Source organism: Sorex fumeus, unplaced genomic scaffold, assembly GCF_029834395.1.
Source record: "Sorex fumeus unplaced genomic scaffold, SorFum_2.1 ptg000098l, whole genome shotgun sequence".
Lineage (NCBI taxonomy): Eukaryota > Metazoa > Chordata > Mammalia > Eulipotyphla > Soricidae > Sorex > Sorex fumeus.
The window spans coordinates 61,273,291-61,292,499 of NW_026606155.1; the positions used below are offsets into that span (position 1 = coordinate 61,273,291).

A 19,209-nucleotide genomic window follows, 5' to 3' on the forward strand; every position below is an offset into this window, starting at 1 on the left:
GCTGGTGGTGGAGTACCTGTCTTGCAGGCACAAGACCTTGAGGTTGATCCCTGGCACTGTCCTCATATTCACAGTAAGTCTTTTAACAACATAGCCTGTTTGTTATCCATGGCACCAAAACAAAGTGACGGCAAGCAAGAGTACTGCAGGTAAAACTGCACACTTTAGCAAGCACTGTAACCAAGCGTGGAGTCCTGGTCATCATAAAACTACAAAGGGAAGAGAAAGAGGATGAAATTCCAGAATAAAATGATGGACATGATGGTAGGAAAGGTAGGCTAATTATTGGATAGGTTGAAACTAGAAACTATTACTGGCCAAAGGAAATATATGATGATTGAGACTCTTGGAAGTTATCCCAGGAGTGCTGAATAGAATAAAGAAATAAACATTTCTAGGAGATAATCTGGGACTTTCTCACATTAGAAACCAGAGGACCAGAAAGAATTAGAAGCAGTTGGATTCAACCATTACGGCAGCATATTAAAAGGGCAGGTGATCCAATGGGAAGAGTTGATATCTTAGCATTGTGGATTTAATTTAAAAAATTAAACTAAGAATTAGAGTTCCAGATGACTGATATTAAGTAATAATTTCTTTTTTGTTTGCTATCATCTTGAGACCTGTTAATATGCACTTTCAATGGAAAGTGTGTTTGCACATGAAAAGCCTTCCACTTAAAATTTCACCTGGCTGTGATTCTGGCCTTGGGAATTCCAGTGATGTAACTTGGCAGCATAACTAAGTGGAAGCATGCCATGGAAAACATCTTCTGTGCATGCAGTTTTCACTATTAGGTATAATTTTTATTTTAAAAAACATTTTATGAGAAACTAACTTCCTCCCTCCCTCACTCCTTTCCTCCCTCCCTCACTCCTTTCCTCCCTCCCTCCCTCACTCCTTTCCTCCCTCCTTCCCTCACTCCTTGCCTTCCTTCCTTTCCTCCCTCCTTGCCTTCCTTCCTTTCCTCCCTCCTTCCTTCCTTCCTTCCTTTCCTTTCTTTCCTCCCTTCTTCCCTTATTTCCTCCATTCCTTCCTTCCTTCCCACCCTTTCTCCCTCCCTCTTTCCCTCCCTCTCTCCCACCCGCCTTCCCTCCCTCCCTTCCTCCCTCCCATTCTTCATTCCTTCCCTCCCTCCATTTCTCCCTTCCTTCCTTTGCCACACCCAGCAGTACTTATACTTATTTTTGTTTTCTGTACTCAGGGATCACTTCTGGCAGTTCTCAGAGGAACCATTAAACTGGAGTCAACCAAGTGCTAGGCATTGATCACTTGATCACTTGACTTCCCGTTAATAGGCGATTCGCTTGAGTGGGCGCCAGTAATGCCTCCATTTGTCCCTGTCACGTGCTAGTGTAACCCAATGGCACCTGTTCTTTCTAGGAATACAAAGAGCCACAAACCGATCATTCACGATCTTGATGAAGAAATCTGACCATCTGGTAGGTGGGCAGCCATGCAGTCTTTTGACGTCTCGTGGAATCCAGTCGTTAATGGCGCTAGTCCAGAGGTCATCTCTAAATCTCATTATGTGACCAGCCCATCTGATTTTTGATGCCTTGGCAAACAAGACCGTGTCCCTGATTCTTGATCATCGACGGAGGTCGGAACCCCGGATTCTTTCTCTCATTTGAGTGAAACATGATACTCCAAGCATAGCTCTTTCAATTCCTCTTTGGGCGAACCTAATAGCGTTCTCATCTTGTTTTTGTAGGGCCCAGGTCTCTGAGGCATATGTTAATGCAGGAAGAACAGTGGAATCAAAGAGGTGTGCCCGGGAGCCAGAGGTTCTTCGTCCTCTTAGCTATTTCTTCGATGCTCTTGAAGGCGTTCCAAGCCACTCTCTTCCTCCTGCGCAATCAGGTGCCAGGTCATTTGTCATGTTGACTTCTCGACCTAGGTACACATAACTGTTGCATTCAGAGATGTTCGTTCCATTGAGAGCAAATGGAGTGTCAGGAACGAGGCTGTTTCTCATAAACATTGTCTTCGTAAGATTCAGCTATAGTCCGACCTTTCCACACTCACGGTCGAAGTCAGCCAGCATTTGTGCTGCTTGGCTGATGTTTGGTGTTATTAAAACAATGTCATCAGCAAAGCGGAGGTGGTGTAGTTGCTAACCATCTATCTTCACGCCCATTCCTTCCCATTCCAGTCATTGCATGATGTTCTCGAGGGTGGCACTGAAGAGTTTCGGTGAAATGGTATCACTCTGCTGAACCCCTCTCTTGACATCAATGATTACTTCTTTGTAGAATGGTGAGATCCTGGTAGTGAATCTGTAATACAGCTCACGGAGGATCCTAATGTATTGAGTTTGAATGCCCTGATTGGCTAGGGCTTCAATGACCGCTTCCACCTCAACAGAATCAAAGGTCTTCTTTAAATCAATGAACGTTAGACAGAGTGGTTCCACTACCTCCACTACCCAGCTGCCGCCATGCTCCAGGATGCTTTCCAGACACATTATAAGACACTTAATACCCATCTTCCAGAATTGCCGTACCATATTTGATAGGGTTCAAATATGGTTTGAACCATGGGAACACCTACAAGGGCAATTAGAGGCTGCCCCAAAAGCCTCTATTCCTCTCGGAGAGCCTGACAAGCTATCGAGAGTATTCCGCCCACATGGCAGAGCCTCGCAAGCTATCTGTTGTGTATTTGATATGCCAAAACCAGTAATTATAATGGGTCTCATTTCCCTGACCCTGAAGGCATCACCAATATGGCAGCGTTGAGAAAGATGTGGAAGGAGAGGCTGATAAAATCTCAAGGCCGAACTAGGCTGCCAAAACGAAGGAAGACAAAAATGATCGTCTGTACTTTCAATGCATGTACGCTAGCATCAGATGCATCCATCGAGGACCTGATGGTACAAGCGCGAAAGATCAAGTACGACATCATTGGTCTGACCGAGACAAGAAGGCACCAATCTCATCATGCCGTTTTCGACACTGGAGAAGAATTGTTCCTCGGAACATGCTAGGCATTAGCCCTTGAATTATCTATCTCTTCAGCCCCTGAGAAAGACATTTTCAAAAGATTTTCTCTGTCTGTATAAGTTGACAAAAACTGAAATCTTTGCATGTCAGGAACTTGTATCTATCACTATAGGACTTCAATATGTAAAAATAAAATGGAATGGATACATGGGAGTGAAAAATGAGAGAGAAGTAGGGAAAGAGGTTTTTGTGATATAGGTGAACTATGTTCTGGAGGAAAAATTAACTTGTTTTTTTCAGGGGAGGGGTTGCTTTGGCCACACCTGGCAGTGCTCAGGGATTACTCCTGGCTCTGTGCTCAGAGATCATGTCAGGCAGTGCTCAGATGACCATATGGGATGGCATGAATTGAACCTGGCTCAGCTGCCTGTAAGACAAATGCCCTACCTGCTGTACTGTCACTCTGGCCCCCTAATTTTGTTTTTAATAAGCACTGGAGTTATCATCACATTACGTAGGTTTTTATAACTTAAAACCACTAGATAAACTTGAGGATTCAAGGATTTCTTGATATAAAATGAATTTACCTTGGAAAGGCCTACATATATGAACAAATCCTTAATGGAATTTGTGAACCCCAAATAAAACAAATCATTGTGAAGTTATAGAAGTGTCTTTCTCCAGAGAATGAATGTAACTGTAAATATTTTAAAATGAGACTTTCTAATTTAAAAAACATTCTTTCTTTGTGCTTAGGGAAGGAAAATAATTTTATTTAGTTAATAAATACCTTGAGACTTGTTGTTACTGTGTTTGGCATAGCTTGCCAGGCTTTCTCTTGCGGGCAAGATATTCTCGGTATTTTGCCAGGCTCTCCGAGAGGGGCAGAGGAATCGAACTCGGGTTGGCCAGTCTGGCCACATGCAAGGCAAATGCCCTACTGCTATGCTATTGCTCCAGCTGGAGCAGGTAAGGTGTTTGCCTTGCATGTGGCCTACATGGCCGACCCGAGTTCGATTCCTCCGCCCCTCTCAGAGAGCAAAGCCTGGCAAGCGACCCGTGATGTATTCAATATGACAAACACAGTAACAACAAGTCTAACAATTTGTTGTCAGACATTACTGGTACCTGCTCGAGTAAATCGATGAACAATGGGAGGACAGTGCTACTGATTATAATAAATACCTTAAAAATTTTTTCTACTTGGGGCTGGAGCAATAGCACAGCGGGTAGGGCATTTGCTTTGCACATGGCCAACCTGGGTTCGATTCCCAGCATCCCAGACGGTCCACCGAGCACCACCAGGAGTAATTCCTGAGTGAAGAGCCAGGAGTAACCCCTGTGCATTGCCGGGTGCGACCCAAAAAGAAAAAAAAAATCTTTGCTACTTCATGTTTGTGCACAGATAGACAGAGACTTATTGAGGAAGGCTCCCAAGCAGTGCTCCAAGGCCCAAGGGCCAAGGGCCACTCCTGGTGATATGCTATCAGTTTGGTTAGACTGTTAACGCTTTGGGTCTGAGAGTGTGGTGCTTGGGGGGCTTTAGTACTACACTCATAAGTGCTTAGGGAACCATGAAATACCAGAGATCAAACTCAGGTCCCAGACATACAAGCCATATGTCCCTAATCATTATACTACCTCCCTAAGCTGTACTACTTTTTTAGAAATAGGTTCTCTTTAGTGGTGTTCAGTGGCCACTCAGCCTGGTGCACAGTTATGGGCTGAGTGCTTGGTCAGAAATGTGGTGCTGCTTGAACCCCCACAGTGCTGGAGGCCACTGGAGTTATTCCCACCAGTATTTGGGGAAGGGTGGGGGGGGGTACATGGTACCAGGAATGGAACTTGGGGCTTCAAGCATATAAGTCATGTGCTACACTTCTTTGAGTCATTCCCTCAATAAAATATTGAGGCTATATGTATATATATATACACATATATAAAATCATATATATATAAAATCTTATATTGAGGCTGTAGCACTGTAGTACTGTCCTGTTCACTGATTCGCTCAAGTGGGCACCAGTAACGTCTCTATTGTGAGACTTGTTGTTATTGTTTTTGTCATATCAAATATGCCACAGGGAGCTTGCCAGGCTCTGCTGTGCGGGCGGGATACTCTTGGTAGCTTGCTGGGCTCTCTAAGAGAGATTGAGGAATCGAACCTGGGTTGGCTGCATACAAGGCAAAAACGCCCTACCCACTGTGCTATGTATAAATATATATAATCCAATATATATACGAAATCCAACACATACACATACACACACACAAACACACACACAGGAGTGGGATCAGGTACTCAGGAGGCCCAGGAAACCCCTCCAGAGATTCTTAGCTTACCATCCCTGAGGTGTAATGTAGGGATGTGAAAATGCAGTGCTGTTTGGACCCTGTAGAGCTGGGAACTTCCAGAGCCACACCTGATGGTACTCAAGGGTCCTAAGGTGGCATTCCAGAGATGTTTGGGGGAATATGTGGTACTGAGGATTGAATAAGCATACAAAGAAGATATCTTAGTCCCTGTACTACCTCTCTGAGCATCCTAGATATACAGTCTTAAAGCCAAGATATACCAGCATTCTTAATAAACTAGTGACCCCCTCGTTACTATCAACACTTTGTGAGTAATGTTTCTCTATTCTTCTTTTTTTTTTCTTTTTGGGTCACACCCAGTGATGCACAGAGGTCACTCCTGGCTCTGCACTCAGGAATCACCCCTGGCGGTGTTCAGGGGACCATATGGGATGCTGGGAATTGAATCCGGGTTGGCTGCTTGCAAGGCAAACGCCCTACCCACTGTGCTATTGCTCTAGCCCCAGTTTCTGTATTCTTTAAACTTTTTGATTCTATATCATAATGTATCATATAAAACCCAGCTCCGGGAAGAGAACAATGCAGAGTCTCCTGCCCCAGTGCCTGGCTGTACTCACCAGGGCCCCTTGGAGGGGGCGGGTTGAGTTTCCCTCTCTGCCCTGAGCAAAGCCCTGGCAGCTGAAGACCTCTGGGATCCAGCCTCAGCCATGCTGAGACCACTTTCCACATGCTGGGATGAGCCTCACACATGAATGAACCAGCAGAAAAACCCAGGTATGCGGGACCCAGGGCTGAGATCTCCAAGCCTGCTCAGTTCGGGACTGGGCCTCCTCCACCCAGATTCCCCATCTTCCAATAGCTAGACAGTTACACCCACCAGCTGCTGTGTAACCCCATCAATGGCCTAGATCCAGAGACTGTAAAACCAAGCATTCACACTGCCTGACCTCTTACTGTCTAGTTCTCACGCTCAGAGAACCTGACAGGCAAATGAGAGTATCCTGCCTGTATATATGCCTGACTGGGAACATCTGTAAAGGTAATTAGAGGCTGCCCCAAAAGCCTCCATCCTTCTTGGAGAACTTGGCAAAACTACCAAGAGTATCCCGCCTGTATGGCAGAGCCTGGTAAGCTACACGTGGCGTATCTGATATGCCCAAAACAGTAACAATGATGGTCCTCATTCCCCTGACCCTGAAAGAGCCCCCAGTATGCCATCGGGCTACACTAGCACGTGACAGGGATGAATGGAGCCGCTACTGGCACCCGCTCAAGCAAATAAATGAACAGCGGGGTGATAGTGATTATAAGGTGGCTATATATATATATATATATATATATATATATATATTAGAAAGCATTTAGTTCAATAGTTAGCTGTAGGCCAGTCCATACCTCAACTCATTCTAGTGAGGGGACTGTTTATTTTTTGAGCATCTAAAGTTCCCCTATGCTCTCTCAGTGATCTTTCATGTCACAATAGGAACTCTTGGCATTTGAGGATTTTTTTTTTCTGCTAGAATTCAAGGAGATCCTCAGCAGTATATAAACATGAAAGGTTTTTGTGTCTTTGTGTTTTCCAAGCTTTACCATGGCTATAAAGGAAGGCGATCTCAATGTGTGGGGACAGATACCCCATAAATGACAGTGGTTGTGATAGGCACCTGAGAGTCAACTAGAAAGTAGTCCCAGGCCAAAGGAAAACATCCTCCAAAGACAAGAGTGAAGGAGGCGACCCAATTAGTCTTAAATTCTCTAATTTCCCTGATTACATATCTCCTTTACCCCCAGTGCTAGCCCTCCTACTTCCCCCAGACATAGACCTAATCAAGAAGGCAGAATATTGATGTGATGCAATTTAGCAGCGAGAGCTGTGTTAGGCGAAGATACGTGGCCAGCAAGGAGACCTAAGCAACAAGGAAGCCCTGGAGGCAGACCAAGTGGCAGGCCCAGATAATGTGCTACTGTGCTTTCAAAACCGAAGAGGACAAGATAATCCAAGGTCAGCTCACAGTTGGGAAATGTCACTGGCGAGAGGGCAATGTTCCCTAGGACTAGAACTTGGAAGCAACGGCAATTTAGATTACACTCTACCTGAATTAGCACATTCCGATTGGCATTTCTTTGGCTAGAATTCTTGGTCCAGGACACCTGAGTGGGTATTAGAGTCCCTTGAAAGGAAAATAATGTTCTGTGAACTAGTAATGTGGGATATGTTGAGGAACAAAGGAAAGGTCTTAATCACACTTTTTTTTGCAGGAGTACTTTAGATTAATTTTTCATATGCTTAAGCCCAGTTCACTGAGCCCTTCTTAGAACTTAGGTCTCTTAAGCAGTAAAGCAAAGAGGGTAAAGTCTGAAGCCTAACTGTCTGACGCTGGCTGATCTGATCAAGGCTGTGTGAATATGAACCCTATTAAGTGCTCAACACCTGCAAAACGGGCACCATCATAGAACACAGAATTTGAGCAAGGCTTGCTTAGCGGAAATTTTAATTATTATTTTATTTTTTTAAAACATTTTGTTTTAGTTTTGTTTTTCACAGAGTCCTAGAAAAAAATTGATAATTTTGCATGGATCAAAATAAGTATAAAGCTTCTAGCACACTGGCTGCCACAGACCATGTTCAGTAAGTGGCACTATCAGTAAGTGGTTACTGTCACTTTCAATGACAACAAATGACACTCAATAAGATGTGGCACATAAAGTGATACAGAGAATTAGAAGAGTCTGTGTCAAGGTCACAGAACAAATGAAAAGAAACAGGATGACCTTTAAGGATAAGTTGTAACATCTTGACATCTTTAAGGTAAATTAAATAGTACAACAATTTAGGGAAGTAAGGAGTGTGGAAACATTACAGTCACCATTTAATGTATGAGTGTGTGTGTGTGTATGTGTGTGTCTGTTCATTGAGTGGCAGTGGGTAATTCCAATTTTATTGTAATGTTTTATAAGCCGTTAGATTTACTTTTTGTGAATGGTTGATTAGTGATTAATAGAGATGTTATTCAGCTGTCATTCATGGGATCTCATCAGCACCTCCACTAACTTGTAGATAAGGTAAATTGATAAGGGAAGTTTACTGTAGAAGTGGGTCTTCCAGATGATTCACATCATTGGGTAAAGACTGATGAATCATCCCGGGAAGGGAAGTAAGGAATCATGGGGACTTCATGGTATTGGTTAAATATCCACTGATGATACATCTGAAATGCATGCTCATTCTAACCTGCAAGCTGAGACAACTAAATCATTTCCACTTCTGGATACTCTAGGTAGTCCCTTTTAAATTGTTTCTTAATATTTGTTTTGCCTCTTATACAAGCCTAAATCCAAGGAAGTCAAGTAATATTCTTCTTCCATATGTTTTCATAGTGGTCCCATCATTTAGTATTTACATGTCACCTTAGAGAACCTGTGACCTTCCCACCTCCAGGAGTCTCAACTAGCCCCCTTCTCACCTCTTCTGACCTCAGGCTGCATACTGGTGCACCTATGCAAGGTGGAGATACCTGGTTTTGCATATCTACCAGTATCTGTTCTTTCAGCGTGTGATGTTGTGTGTGCTATTTAATCTTTCTGAAGAATCTTTACATTTTTCTTCTATAAAATGGAAACAACAAAAACACTTTCCTCATGGAGAATTTTGAAGATTAATATTGTCAAGTGTACAATGCTCAGCATATTGTGGTACATATAAAAGTTACTTATTGCAATTTTAGCCTTTATCATGCCATGAAATTGTCTTGTTTATTTACTTATTATCTGTCTCCCTCTGCTAGGATGTAAACGCCATGGAGAGACTTTTATTGTTTGATGTTGGGTAACCAGGATCCAGAACAGGTTCCATGGCAGGATCTCAATCAATATTTGTTGAATGAATGAATGTCCTATCAATATTTAAGAAATTAGCTCTTCCAATTTCAAGCCAGGTAGCAAAAACAGCTGTACTGTTGTGCCTGGCTGGTACAACAAACAAGATTGAAGTCATCTGGTCTCTGACCTAAACTGAAACTATTTTTCCATGTTTCTCTACCCATATGTTTTGCAGATTGGAAATTTTTCACAGTTTTGCTGTCTCTGAGTTTGACATAAGCAAGGAATATTTATTTTTTAAAGACTAAATTATCAAATTATATTTAATTACACTAAACATTGCTTTTGCAAATTATTTCACACTTCTTCCACCCCTTTCTCTCCTGGAATCTGAACTTTCCAAACAGGAAGCCCATAAAAGGGTGAAGAATAAATGTTGACAGACAGCAAAGTTATAGTTGAAAGGAAGCTATACACTTCCCTAAGAACTGGCATGCAAAGAATGCATCTTCCTGGGATTAAAATTACATTGATCAATATAATCTGCTTATACAATTCCAAACTTGCTAATATTCCATGCTACCAATAAAGGCATAGTGTTCAGCAAGGTAGGAAAGAGGATCTGCTTTTTTGCTCCCTCAGAACATAACCATTTTGCAACAGATTCTTGCAGGAAAAGTTACCAAAAGTGGATCTACCCAGGTGCCTCTCCTTTGCTTCTGTCTCTAGTAAAGGTTAAGGATGTGTGTGTGTGTGCCTTTCAGACTGTAGGATGGCTTAGCTAAAGGTCGATCTTGGAAGGACCTGCTTTCTCACCTCCCACATTTTTTTTTGACATTAAGTCTTCAGGAAAAAAGGACTTTGCCCTTTTATGCAGCTTCTAGTTTCCTGATGACTTTTATATGATTTTTAAAACCCCATGATAATGACAGTTACTATTGCTGGCAACTCTATGTTCACCTTAAAAAAATCAACAGGCTATCAAGAGCCCTAAATTTGAAACTGGGAATGCTTATGCTGGCTCCATTTTTGAGGTACATCTCATCTCTCTTGCCCTCCTGTATAGAACAGATACTGTTAGTGTTCTAAGATTCAGGTTGTCAAAAGACTTTCATAAATTTCCTAGATCTAACTATGTTGCTATAATAGCAATAATGTTAAAATTTCCTGAGATTAGAAGGCTTCTATACTTTAACCTTAAAATGATAATGTAGATTATGTCTCCAGAGTTGGTCTTTGTTGTTAAAGGATATATGTATTCTTGATGCTGAGTATTCTATGTGTGCTAAATTACGTTACTGACTGCTCAAGAACTGTAACTCTGAAGTTACAATTTATAATATGCAGCCTATTTTTCTTTTCTCCATGTATGAATCTCGGTGGCTTAGATGTTATTAAAATGGACATATTTTCTTTAAAGATAAAGAAGAAATTTGAAGTGAGGTGGAGGGTAGCAAGTGGAATTCTTACAATAACAGCTCGAGAACACCCTTTAAGGACTGACATGTGTCTTGCTCACCTGCTCCATTCAACTGAATCTCTAGCCCATGTCAAATCACTGGTGTGTTATTAACAATTGTTTTAAGAACAGGACACTCTATTGAGCACTTAGTGCAGCAGCACTGTTTGCAGTGAGAATGAGATGAAGTGAAGGCCCTGCATGGAGACATGAAGAAACCTGAGTGCAGCTCACAATCACATGTGTTAGCCATATGACCCCAAAGAAGCAGGAAAACTCAATGCAAATGACCTAAGTTTGATGTGAGACAGAAACACCTCCTCCCAAAACCCAGCTTACCTTATATCCTGATGATTTGATGTGCACGCCACGTTTGGTCAAAGTTGATTTCATTCGGATGAAAAAGGAACGCTCAAGGGTGTTGTCAGTGGTTAGCAGACTGGGGCTGGTTGACTCCACTGGAGAATATAAAAATACATACACACATGTTTTAGAGTTCTACACAGCTCCTCAGAGCTACTGCTCAGGTGCAATCCTTGAGTTCACTAAAATAAATGACTGATGGGTGCTAAGAGTGCAGTAATCAATTTACTTCATTTAGAAAATGTTTACTTTGCAGAGAATAAAAAAAGAGACAAATTAGTGTCTCCATTCCAGTTTATAAGTAAGAACTTTTCAGACCCTTAACCCTCTAAAAGCTCCTTAAATGGGGTCCTAGAGGAAGGTAGGAATTCTTGGGCACACTTTAAGGCTTGGTTTCTGCATGTGGGGAGAATTGTCCTAAAAAAAAAAAGATCCTGTAGATTTATAGTAGCAAATAAGTTACAGGCAGGGACACTTCTAATGAAGGTTCAGGTCATTTGCTCTTTGTTCATCCTGAGAATTTTTCCTTGTATCATTTGCCTACTTGAAGGAAAGCAGGATGGCAAGAATTATGAAGCATCAAGATTGAATGGCTATTTCCTAGCCAATTCTTGTCCTCCAATTGGGTTGCTTCACTGTGAGAAGTAGGAGGCATAAAGTCTTCCCAAATGATGGAGGTAGAGGCTGGGAATAGGGTGAACAGAAAGGGGGAAAAATCTCAGAGTATCCCTTTTCCATTCCTGCCATCAATGGCAGCTTGCCTCTTGCCTCATCCAAATAGGACGAAGTCTGTATGTTTGCACTTCTCACTTCTCATAAGAGAAAATAATTGTCTCTCTTAAGCAAGGTAGTTACTTTGTCCTTTATTTAAAAGAATTGTTTCTTTTTTTAAAAAATATTTTTGGATGACAACCCATTGAGCTATCCCCCAGCTCCTGTTATTCTTCCATTTTATTGTTTTAGACTTAAGTAGAATTTTTTATTTATGAAGCTAAAATGGTGCTTTGTAAGAATGATTTTACTTATGAAACTAAAATGGTGCTTTGTAATCTCGCTGTCCCAAAAACACCTTTATAAAACTGATTAGAACGTAGCTCTCTATTCTCAAAATGTATTTTCTTTAAAGACAAGTTTCTGGGACCTAAAAATAGTAGCGACTGACCTGGGTTCAATCCCCAGCACTACATTTAGTCCAGCCAGAAGTAATCCCTGAATGCAGAGCCAGGAATTAGCCCTGAGTACCTCTGGGTGTGATTCAAAAGCCAAATGAGATAGAAGTAAATTGCTGCAAGCTTAAAATGTATTTTATAATTTTAAGGGGGTTAAGCATTATATATAATGCTTATTATATATATAGTTAAGCATTATATATAATGCTTATTATATATATAATAAAGCATTATATGTATAATTCTTTATATGCACACACACACTCTTCTTAACTAGTGCTTGAAATTCTTATTCTAAGTAAAAAAATATTGAACACAGGATTTCTATTGAGCAGCCTTACGCAAGCACTAATTTTCTATGGGTCAGGGGTAAAGAGATTTGAGAGAAACTGGGGACACTGGTAGTGGGAAATATACACTGGTTAAAGGATGACTCTTGGAGCATTATATGACTGAAACCCAAACATGAACAACTTTGTAATTGTGTACCTCACTGTGGCTCAATAAATAAATAAATGAAAAAGCAAAACAAAAGAAATAAGACTGTGACAAAAAAGTCCAAAAAAGAAATTGTTTACATTTACATTATGAAATATATTCCACATATTTCAAAGGAAAAGAAATCTCAATTTTTTATATTAAATTTTAAGTTCAGATAAAAGAATGAGGGTGACTATAGGAACAGAAACTTGCTATTTGTGGTCTAGGGCTTTTCTGTGTCATTCTTGTCTGATATGACTATATTTTCCTAAATTGATGGCATTTCTATTCTGGGATGATGGCATTACTGACAAATGTCCCTTTCTTATGTGTCTCTCTTAAGATTTTCTTTCTTTCTTTTCTTTTCTTCTTCTTTTTTTTTGTTTTAGAGAGCATGGATCTGATGTCATTTTAAATGTACAGCTTTTTATCACTCGAGGGAAAAGCAGAGCCATGTTATATTTAGTACTTTCATTTCTTCTGATTAAATATGAATTACTATGAAATTTTTCTCATCATCTAACACGCCATAATACGCCAACAGCTTTTTAATACACTATATAAGCACAAACTTCTGCTCTAAGAGTTTAATTTGCCCCTCTAATCCAATCACATCAACCTTATTTCTCTTATCAGAGATTCCCATTTTGAATTAAATGAGCTCATTAGTTTTAATCAAAAGCAGAGAGATCAAAACTTAAACGTAAATGCTTTAGATCAGAACTGTCAGTCAGCCGTGCAGTTCTATTTTACTAAAACACAAGATCAGAGACCCTTAGAACCAATTTTTTCTCGTAAGGGATGCCGAGAGCTCCAAGATGCTATATCCCCCCCCCTCCCCACCACCACCCTTTTTTCCCTTCCAAGGGCAGATTATACATTTAAGGTTAGACTTAATTTAGAGCAGTGTTTCTATCCTGGTGGAAATGGAAAAGTATGCCAATCTACTGTTGTCCCTTTCACATTTATTGGCATGGGTCCTCAGAGACTAGAAGTAACGTGAAGCCATCAGAATCCACACCACAAACTCAGCCTTAAAAATTCAGCTCTATTCAGCAAGATCGTGTTTGCAATAGCTGAGGAAAAATGAAACTTCCTAGAGAAAGGAAATACGTTTTACAGCCAAAGTCCTGGATACTGGGACTCAGTAAGAAAGGAATCACCTAACTAGAGCTGGGTGAGTAATGGAAGAATCATTAGAAATCATTATTGTTATCAGTATGTGCAACCACACAGTGTAGTACTTAGCGTGCACGTTAGGGACCACAGCACGATGCTTCCTGCTGGGAGACGAAATGTGAGACGTAGCTTGGCATGAGCTGTGGAGGCCAAACACTGTGTCATGCCCTGACTGAGGCCGTGAACATAGCCACTGTGTCCCCCGTCCACTCCATGTGTTATAACGGTAATTGCCTAAACATGCAGGGGGCAGCGTTAATTAAACCCAGGACAACCAGTGTGAGAGGCCTGGTAGGGTCAGGTTTTGCTCCATTGAAGCTGAGATTTAAATTCTACACTGGTTCTCAAGCTTTATTTTAAGAGCATCGGGGCTTGGAGAGAAGAGGAGGCAAGTAAGTAAAGAATTTGATTTTTGAAGAAGATTTCTGCTTTGCAGCAATATGACTTTCTAGTTCTGAGTATGGGGTAGGAGTTAACATGCCACTTGGTCCCTTTTAAAGGGACAGGAAGCCAACCCATTCACTGCACGCACACACACACACACACACACACACACACACACACACACACACACACACACCCATGTTTCCTCAAGGGCTAGCAAATATATAACTCTCGTTATTTCCACAATGGTATCTCTTAAGTAAGAATACATAATATCTGCATGTGACAGACAAGAACATTAGCTTTAAAAGAAGATATCTAAGTGTCTCAGGTGAGAAGCACGGTTTTGATGAAAGTTCTCCTGGGAAAGCCAAAGCAGCTTGGGCTTGGCCTTGGTGATCTGCCACACGACTGGATCTGAATAAAAGTATGATATGTTTGTGTGTGTGTGTGTGTGTGTGTGTGTGTGTGTGTGTGTGTAGACTGAGTTAGTGAGAATAATATCTTTAGGACTGGCACTCTGTAGGAGAGTAGAAGCTGAAGAAACAGTAATGGTCTAAAGAAGCATTTTGTAGTACTTTCTAGACATCAAATACTTTTCTGTCAACCTCTTGAACTAGACTGATTGCTGCATGATCTGCTTAGAAATTTCAGACTCAGAGACTTATATCTGCTGAGAAACAGGAGAAATTTACAGGTGAAGTTGAATTAAATGGCCAAGCTCATTGTGACCAGTTTTGACCTATTTATTGTAAACAAGGAGCTGAAAAACAGAAAAAAGAAATGAAGCAAGTACTACATGACTAAAAATTAAAGGGATGTAGTTCCCTTTGCTGAATATCAAGGGCCTCAACTTTTTAAAAAATTTTTTGTATTCTTTTTTTTATTTTTAATAGTGAGACATCATGAGGTACAGTTACAGTCTTACACATTTTTGTGCTTGTGTTTCAATTATACAATGATCAAATACCCATCCCTCCACCAGTGCCCATTTCCCACCACCATGGATCCCAGTATCCCTCCCACGCCCCCATCCCCCCCCATCCCACTCTGCCTCTGTGGCAGGGCATTCCCTTTTGTTCTCTCTCTCTTATTGGGTGTTGTGGTTTGCAAAAGAGGCAATGGGTGACATCATGTTTGGTCTATAGTCTACCTTCAGCATACTTCTCCCATCCTGGGAGGATCATCCCAACACCTTTATTTGGTGTTCCCTTCTCTATCTGAGCTCCCTTTTCCCCTAGCATGTGTGGTTGGGCCTCAACTTTTGAGTCAATTTAGTCTCAGCTCTTGTCAGCTCTTGAAATGTCTGTTTCACATACTTTATAAAATATACAGAATAATTTATAGCAAAAGTTGTAATAATTTTTTTCTTGTCAAATGCCACCATAATGTGAAATCATATATACGTTATCCCACATCTGTTTACTGTTTCCTAATTGATCCATATTATGTAGGATCAGGAGATGGGAAAGGATTTGTTGACTGGGAAACACCTAATTTTTTTTATTACTTCTTTTTTTTTATAATTTTTTTTATTAGTGAAACACCATGAGGTACAGTTGTAGATTTACAATTTTCTGTGCTTGGGTTTCGATTATACAATGATCAGATACCCATCCCTCCACCAGTGCCCATTTTCCACCACCATAGATAATATCCCCCCCACTCCCATCCCCCCATTCCCCCCTGCCTCTGTGGCAGGGCAATCCCCTGTGTTCTCTCTCTCCTTTTGGGTGTTGTGGTCTGCAAAAGAGGCATTGAGTGGCAAACATGTTCAGTCCATAGTCTACTTTCGACATGCATCTCCCCTCCTGGGAGGATCCTCCAAACACCCTTTATTTGGTGCTCCCTTCTCTATCTGAACTGCCCTTTCCTCTAGGATACCCGGCTGGCCTCTAAGTTATGGAGTAATGCTCCTGGTGCTGATCTCAGCTATTCTTGGGTATTAATCTCATATTTTGAAACATCTAATTCTTACTGGCAAGTTCTAGGACCAGTTCCATCTTGAACACTTCCATGTGTACTCTCTCACTCACTGGCATGTAGATGAGGCAAAATCTACTTCTTTACTTTTACACACTTCATTTGCCATGCAATTCTAGAGTCTAGATTTTTCAACTGATACCAAACATGTGAAGGAGAACAAATAATTATTGAGTTTTTCTCTGTGTGTGTGTGTGTATGCGTGTGTGTGTGTGCACGTGCATGCGTGCTCACATGCAGTGGTGCTCAGGGTTTACTCTTGGTTCTGTACTCAGGGATAACTCCTGGTGGAGCTCAGGAACCATGTAGGGTCCTGGGGATGGAACCTAAGTTAGTTAGTTGCATGCAAGACAAACACCTACCTGCTGTATTATTGCTCCAGTCCAACAAAGATTAAATTTTGAGAAAACATTTTTCCTTAATTGTTGTCAGGTATATTATTATTATTATTATTATTATTATTATTGGGCTGGAGCTATAGCACAGCAGTAGGGCGTTTGCCTTGCATGCAGCCAACATGGCCGACTCGAGTTCGATTCCTCCGCCCCTCTCAGAGAGCCTGGCAAGCTACTGAGAGTATCTCACTCGCATGGCAAAGCCTGGCAAGCTACCCGTGACGTATTCGATATGCCAAACACAGTAACAACAAGTCTCACTATGGAGATGTTACTGGCCCGCTCGAGCAAATGGATGAACAATGGGAGGACTGTGACCGTGACCGTCATTATTATTATTATTATTATTTTTAAAGGAGATGTAGAGGAAGTTGTTGAGATATGAAATGAAATAAATTCTTTTCCTGTTGTTCACTGCCTAAATGAATCTTTCCTTTTTCAGATGTTTTAGACAAACCAAAGTGCCACTATCTAAAATGATTTCAAAGATAAGGGAAGAGATATTGGTTTATTTTATGGTTTATGTTGGTAAAGTTAAATGGTTTCAATGGCATATCCTCTAAGCTCTGTTAGATACTGGTATATATTTTAGGACTTTAAAATGAATATGTGTTCATATGAAATTTGAAAAGTTGTTCCTTTCTTAGACAAGTTTTTCTATGTATCATTAGCTGCTTAGATGTTAGGTATGAGTCATGGTCATGTGACTTCTGTGACCAATGGGATGTGAGCAAAAGACCCATATAATTTCAGGTAGAATCTTTAAGAATGGCCAGTCAGGGTGTCACTATTTTCTTTCTCTTGATCATGGGAGACTATCACCATTTTAGATGTTTGCTAATTTGTCATTCTGGGTCTGGGAATAAATAGTTGGACCAGAATCCCCATCAATCTTCAAATAAATAAGCCTTGGTTGTGATTTGGGAATTATTATTCACTGTAGCATTATTTAGCTTGTCCTGTCACAAACACCTACACTTTATTAATGCAGAAAGTGAAGTGTATAATTCCAAGTACATTAGTACCAGTCCACAGAGATATATGAAACATTTGATGTTAGAGGTCATAATTTTGCCAATGTATTATTTGTATCTTGATCTTTTATGGTAGGTATTTGAGAACAGGGGCTGAGAAAGGGAAAGGTAGATTTTTGACACCCTATAGAACTTATAATGTTTTCTTGAACCCAGAGCAAAGATTATACAAATACATAGTAAAAGTAAAGTAAAGTAAAGGCCCTCCCGTTGATCATTGATTTGCTCGAGCGGGCCCAGTAACATCTCCATTGGAGACTTTGTTGTTACTGTGTCTGGCATATTGAATACTCTCGGTAGCTTGCCGGGCTCTCCGAGAGGGGCGGAGGAATCGAACTCGGGTCAGCCATGTTGGCTGCGTGCAAGGCAGACACCCTACCCGCTGTGCTATCGCTCCAACCCATACAAATACATGTACTTACATAAATTTAAAATATTCAATAGCTAATATTCCTTGAGCATTGACTTACTGTAATGACCTTTCCAACCTAGTTTCCCATTAAAAGTCAACCATAGTAAAAACAAGTATTTACTTACAAGTTGTCTGGCATAAAATCCAGCAGATTTTATGTCTATCCAAGATAACATCTAGTTTTAATGCCATGATTCAACATTTTTCCTTTCCTCTCAAGCCACACTGCGTAATCTTTTTTTCACTGGTAAATCCTCTGTGCCTGTGAAATTTTTATGCAGCCTCAGACATACAGGCATATATAATAGGTATACAAGTTAAATATTTACTGACAATAAATCATAGATAAATTTATTTTAAAGAGCATTAAACAGTTATGTAATTCTATATGGGCTCTCAACCTCATTTAAGAAACCAGGTCCAAGCACGTGAGTTAGACTTGTCCATCTACTGCTAATAAATAGCATATACTGAACTGGCATTGTATGATGGAGTCAGAATAAGAGAAAGGCTTCCTTGTAGACCAGCTTCACTTTCTGTTTTGTTTCTGGGCCACACCCTGTAGTGCTCAGGGCTTAGTCCAGTCTCTGAACTCAGAGATCACTCCTGGAGGGAGTTGGGGGTCGCGTAGGGTGCCAAGAATAGAAACTCGGTAGGTTGAGACAAACACCCTATTCACTGTACTATCACTGTAGCTCCTAATCTTCATTTTTTAAAGATGGTAATATTTGGGGTAACTTGTTATGAAAAAATATAATGCATCTGACATCTGGGTAGAAACTTTAAAAAAAAGAAAGAACAAAGTCCTATTATGTTATGCCCTTGTGGTATATGTGAATAAAGTGCATGTGCTAGGAGTGTATCCCCTGTTAAATGATACATGCAAGAAAGCTACCTATAAGGATGATTTTATAGGTAAGAAGAGTATTTTCAAGAGGAAATGATTAAAATTATTTCGTTTTATATGTGCAATTTGAAAAGTTGCTATCAATAGTGTCATCAATAAGACTATGAAATTCTGAGAAATAGGAAAGCTGTCTTTCTTAGCTTCTGTTAGTATCTGTTTCCTGCTCTTTAGCTTCCTCCAGTGTGCCTGGTATTGTGTTTTCAATTAATAGACACTAACTTTGCTGCTGCATAATCAGATCCTTTCTTTAATGAATTATTTGCTTTACTTCTGCTATTCGCTCACACCAATATATAGTGTCAAGAGGTCTTTCCTTTTTTCCTTTTTCTTTTTTTTTTTTGAAGCAAGAGACTCATTTTGTCCA

At 40.6% G+C, this 19,209-nt stretch overlaps 1 protein-coding gene across 9 annotated transcripts in view; it reads right to left on the reverse strand.

The window, feature by feature from the left end:
- NPAS3 (neuronal PAS domain protein 3) overlaps positions 1–19,209 on the reverse strand; it is a 1,011,636-nt gene that overhangs the window by 61,324 nt on the left and 931,103 nt on the right. For all 9 annotated transcript variants that reach the window (XM_056133997.1, XM_056133998.1, XM_056133996.1 and 6 more), the window contains one exon: positions 10,879–10,997. In XM_056133997.1, coding sequence (XP_055989972.1) covers positions 10,879–10,997 — 119 coding nt within the window. The remainder of the gene's footprint in view (positions 1–10,878; positions 10,998–19,209) is intronic.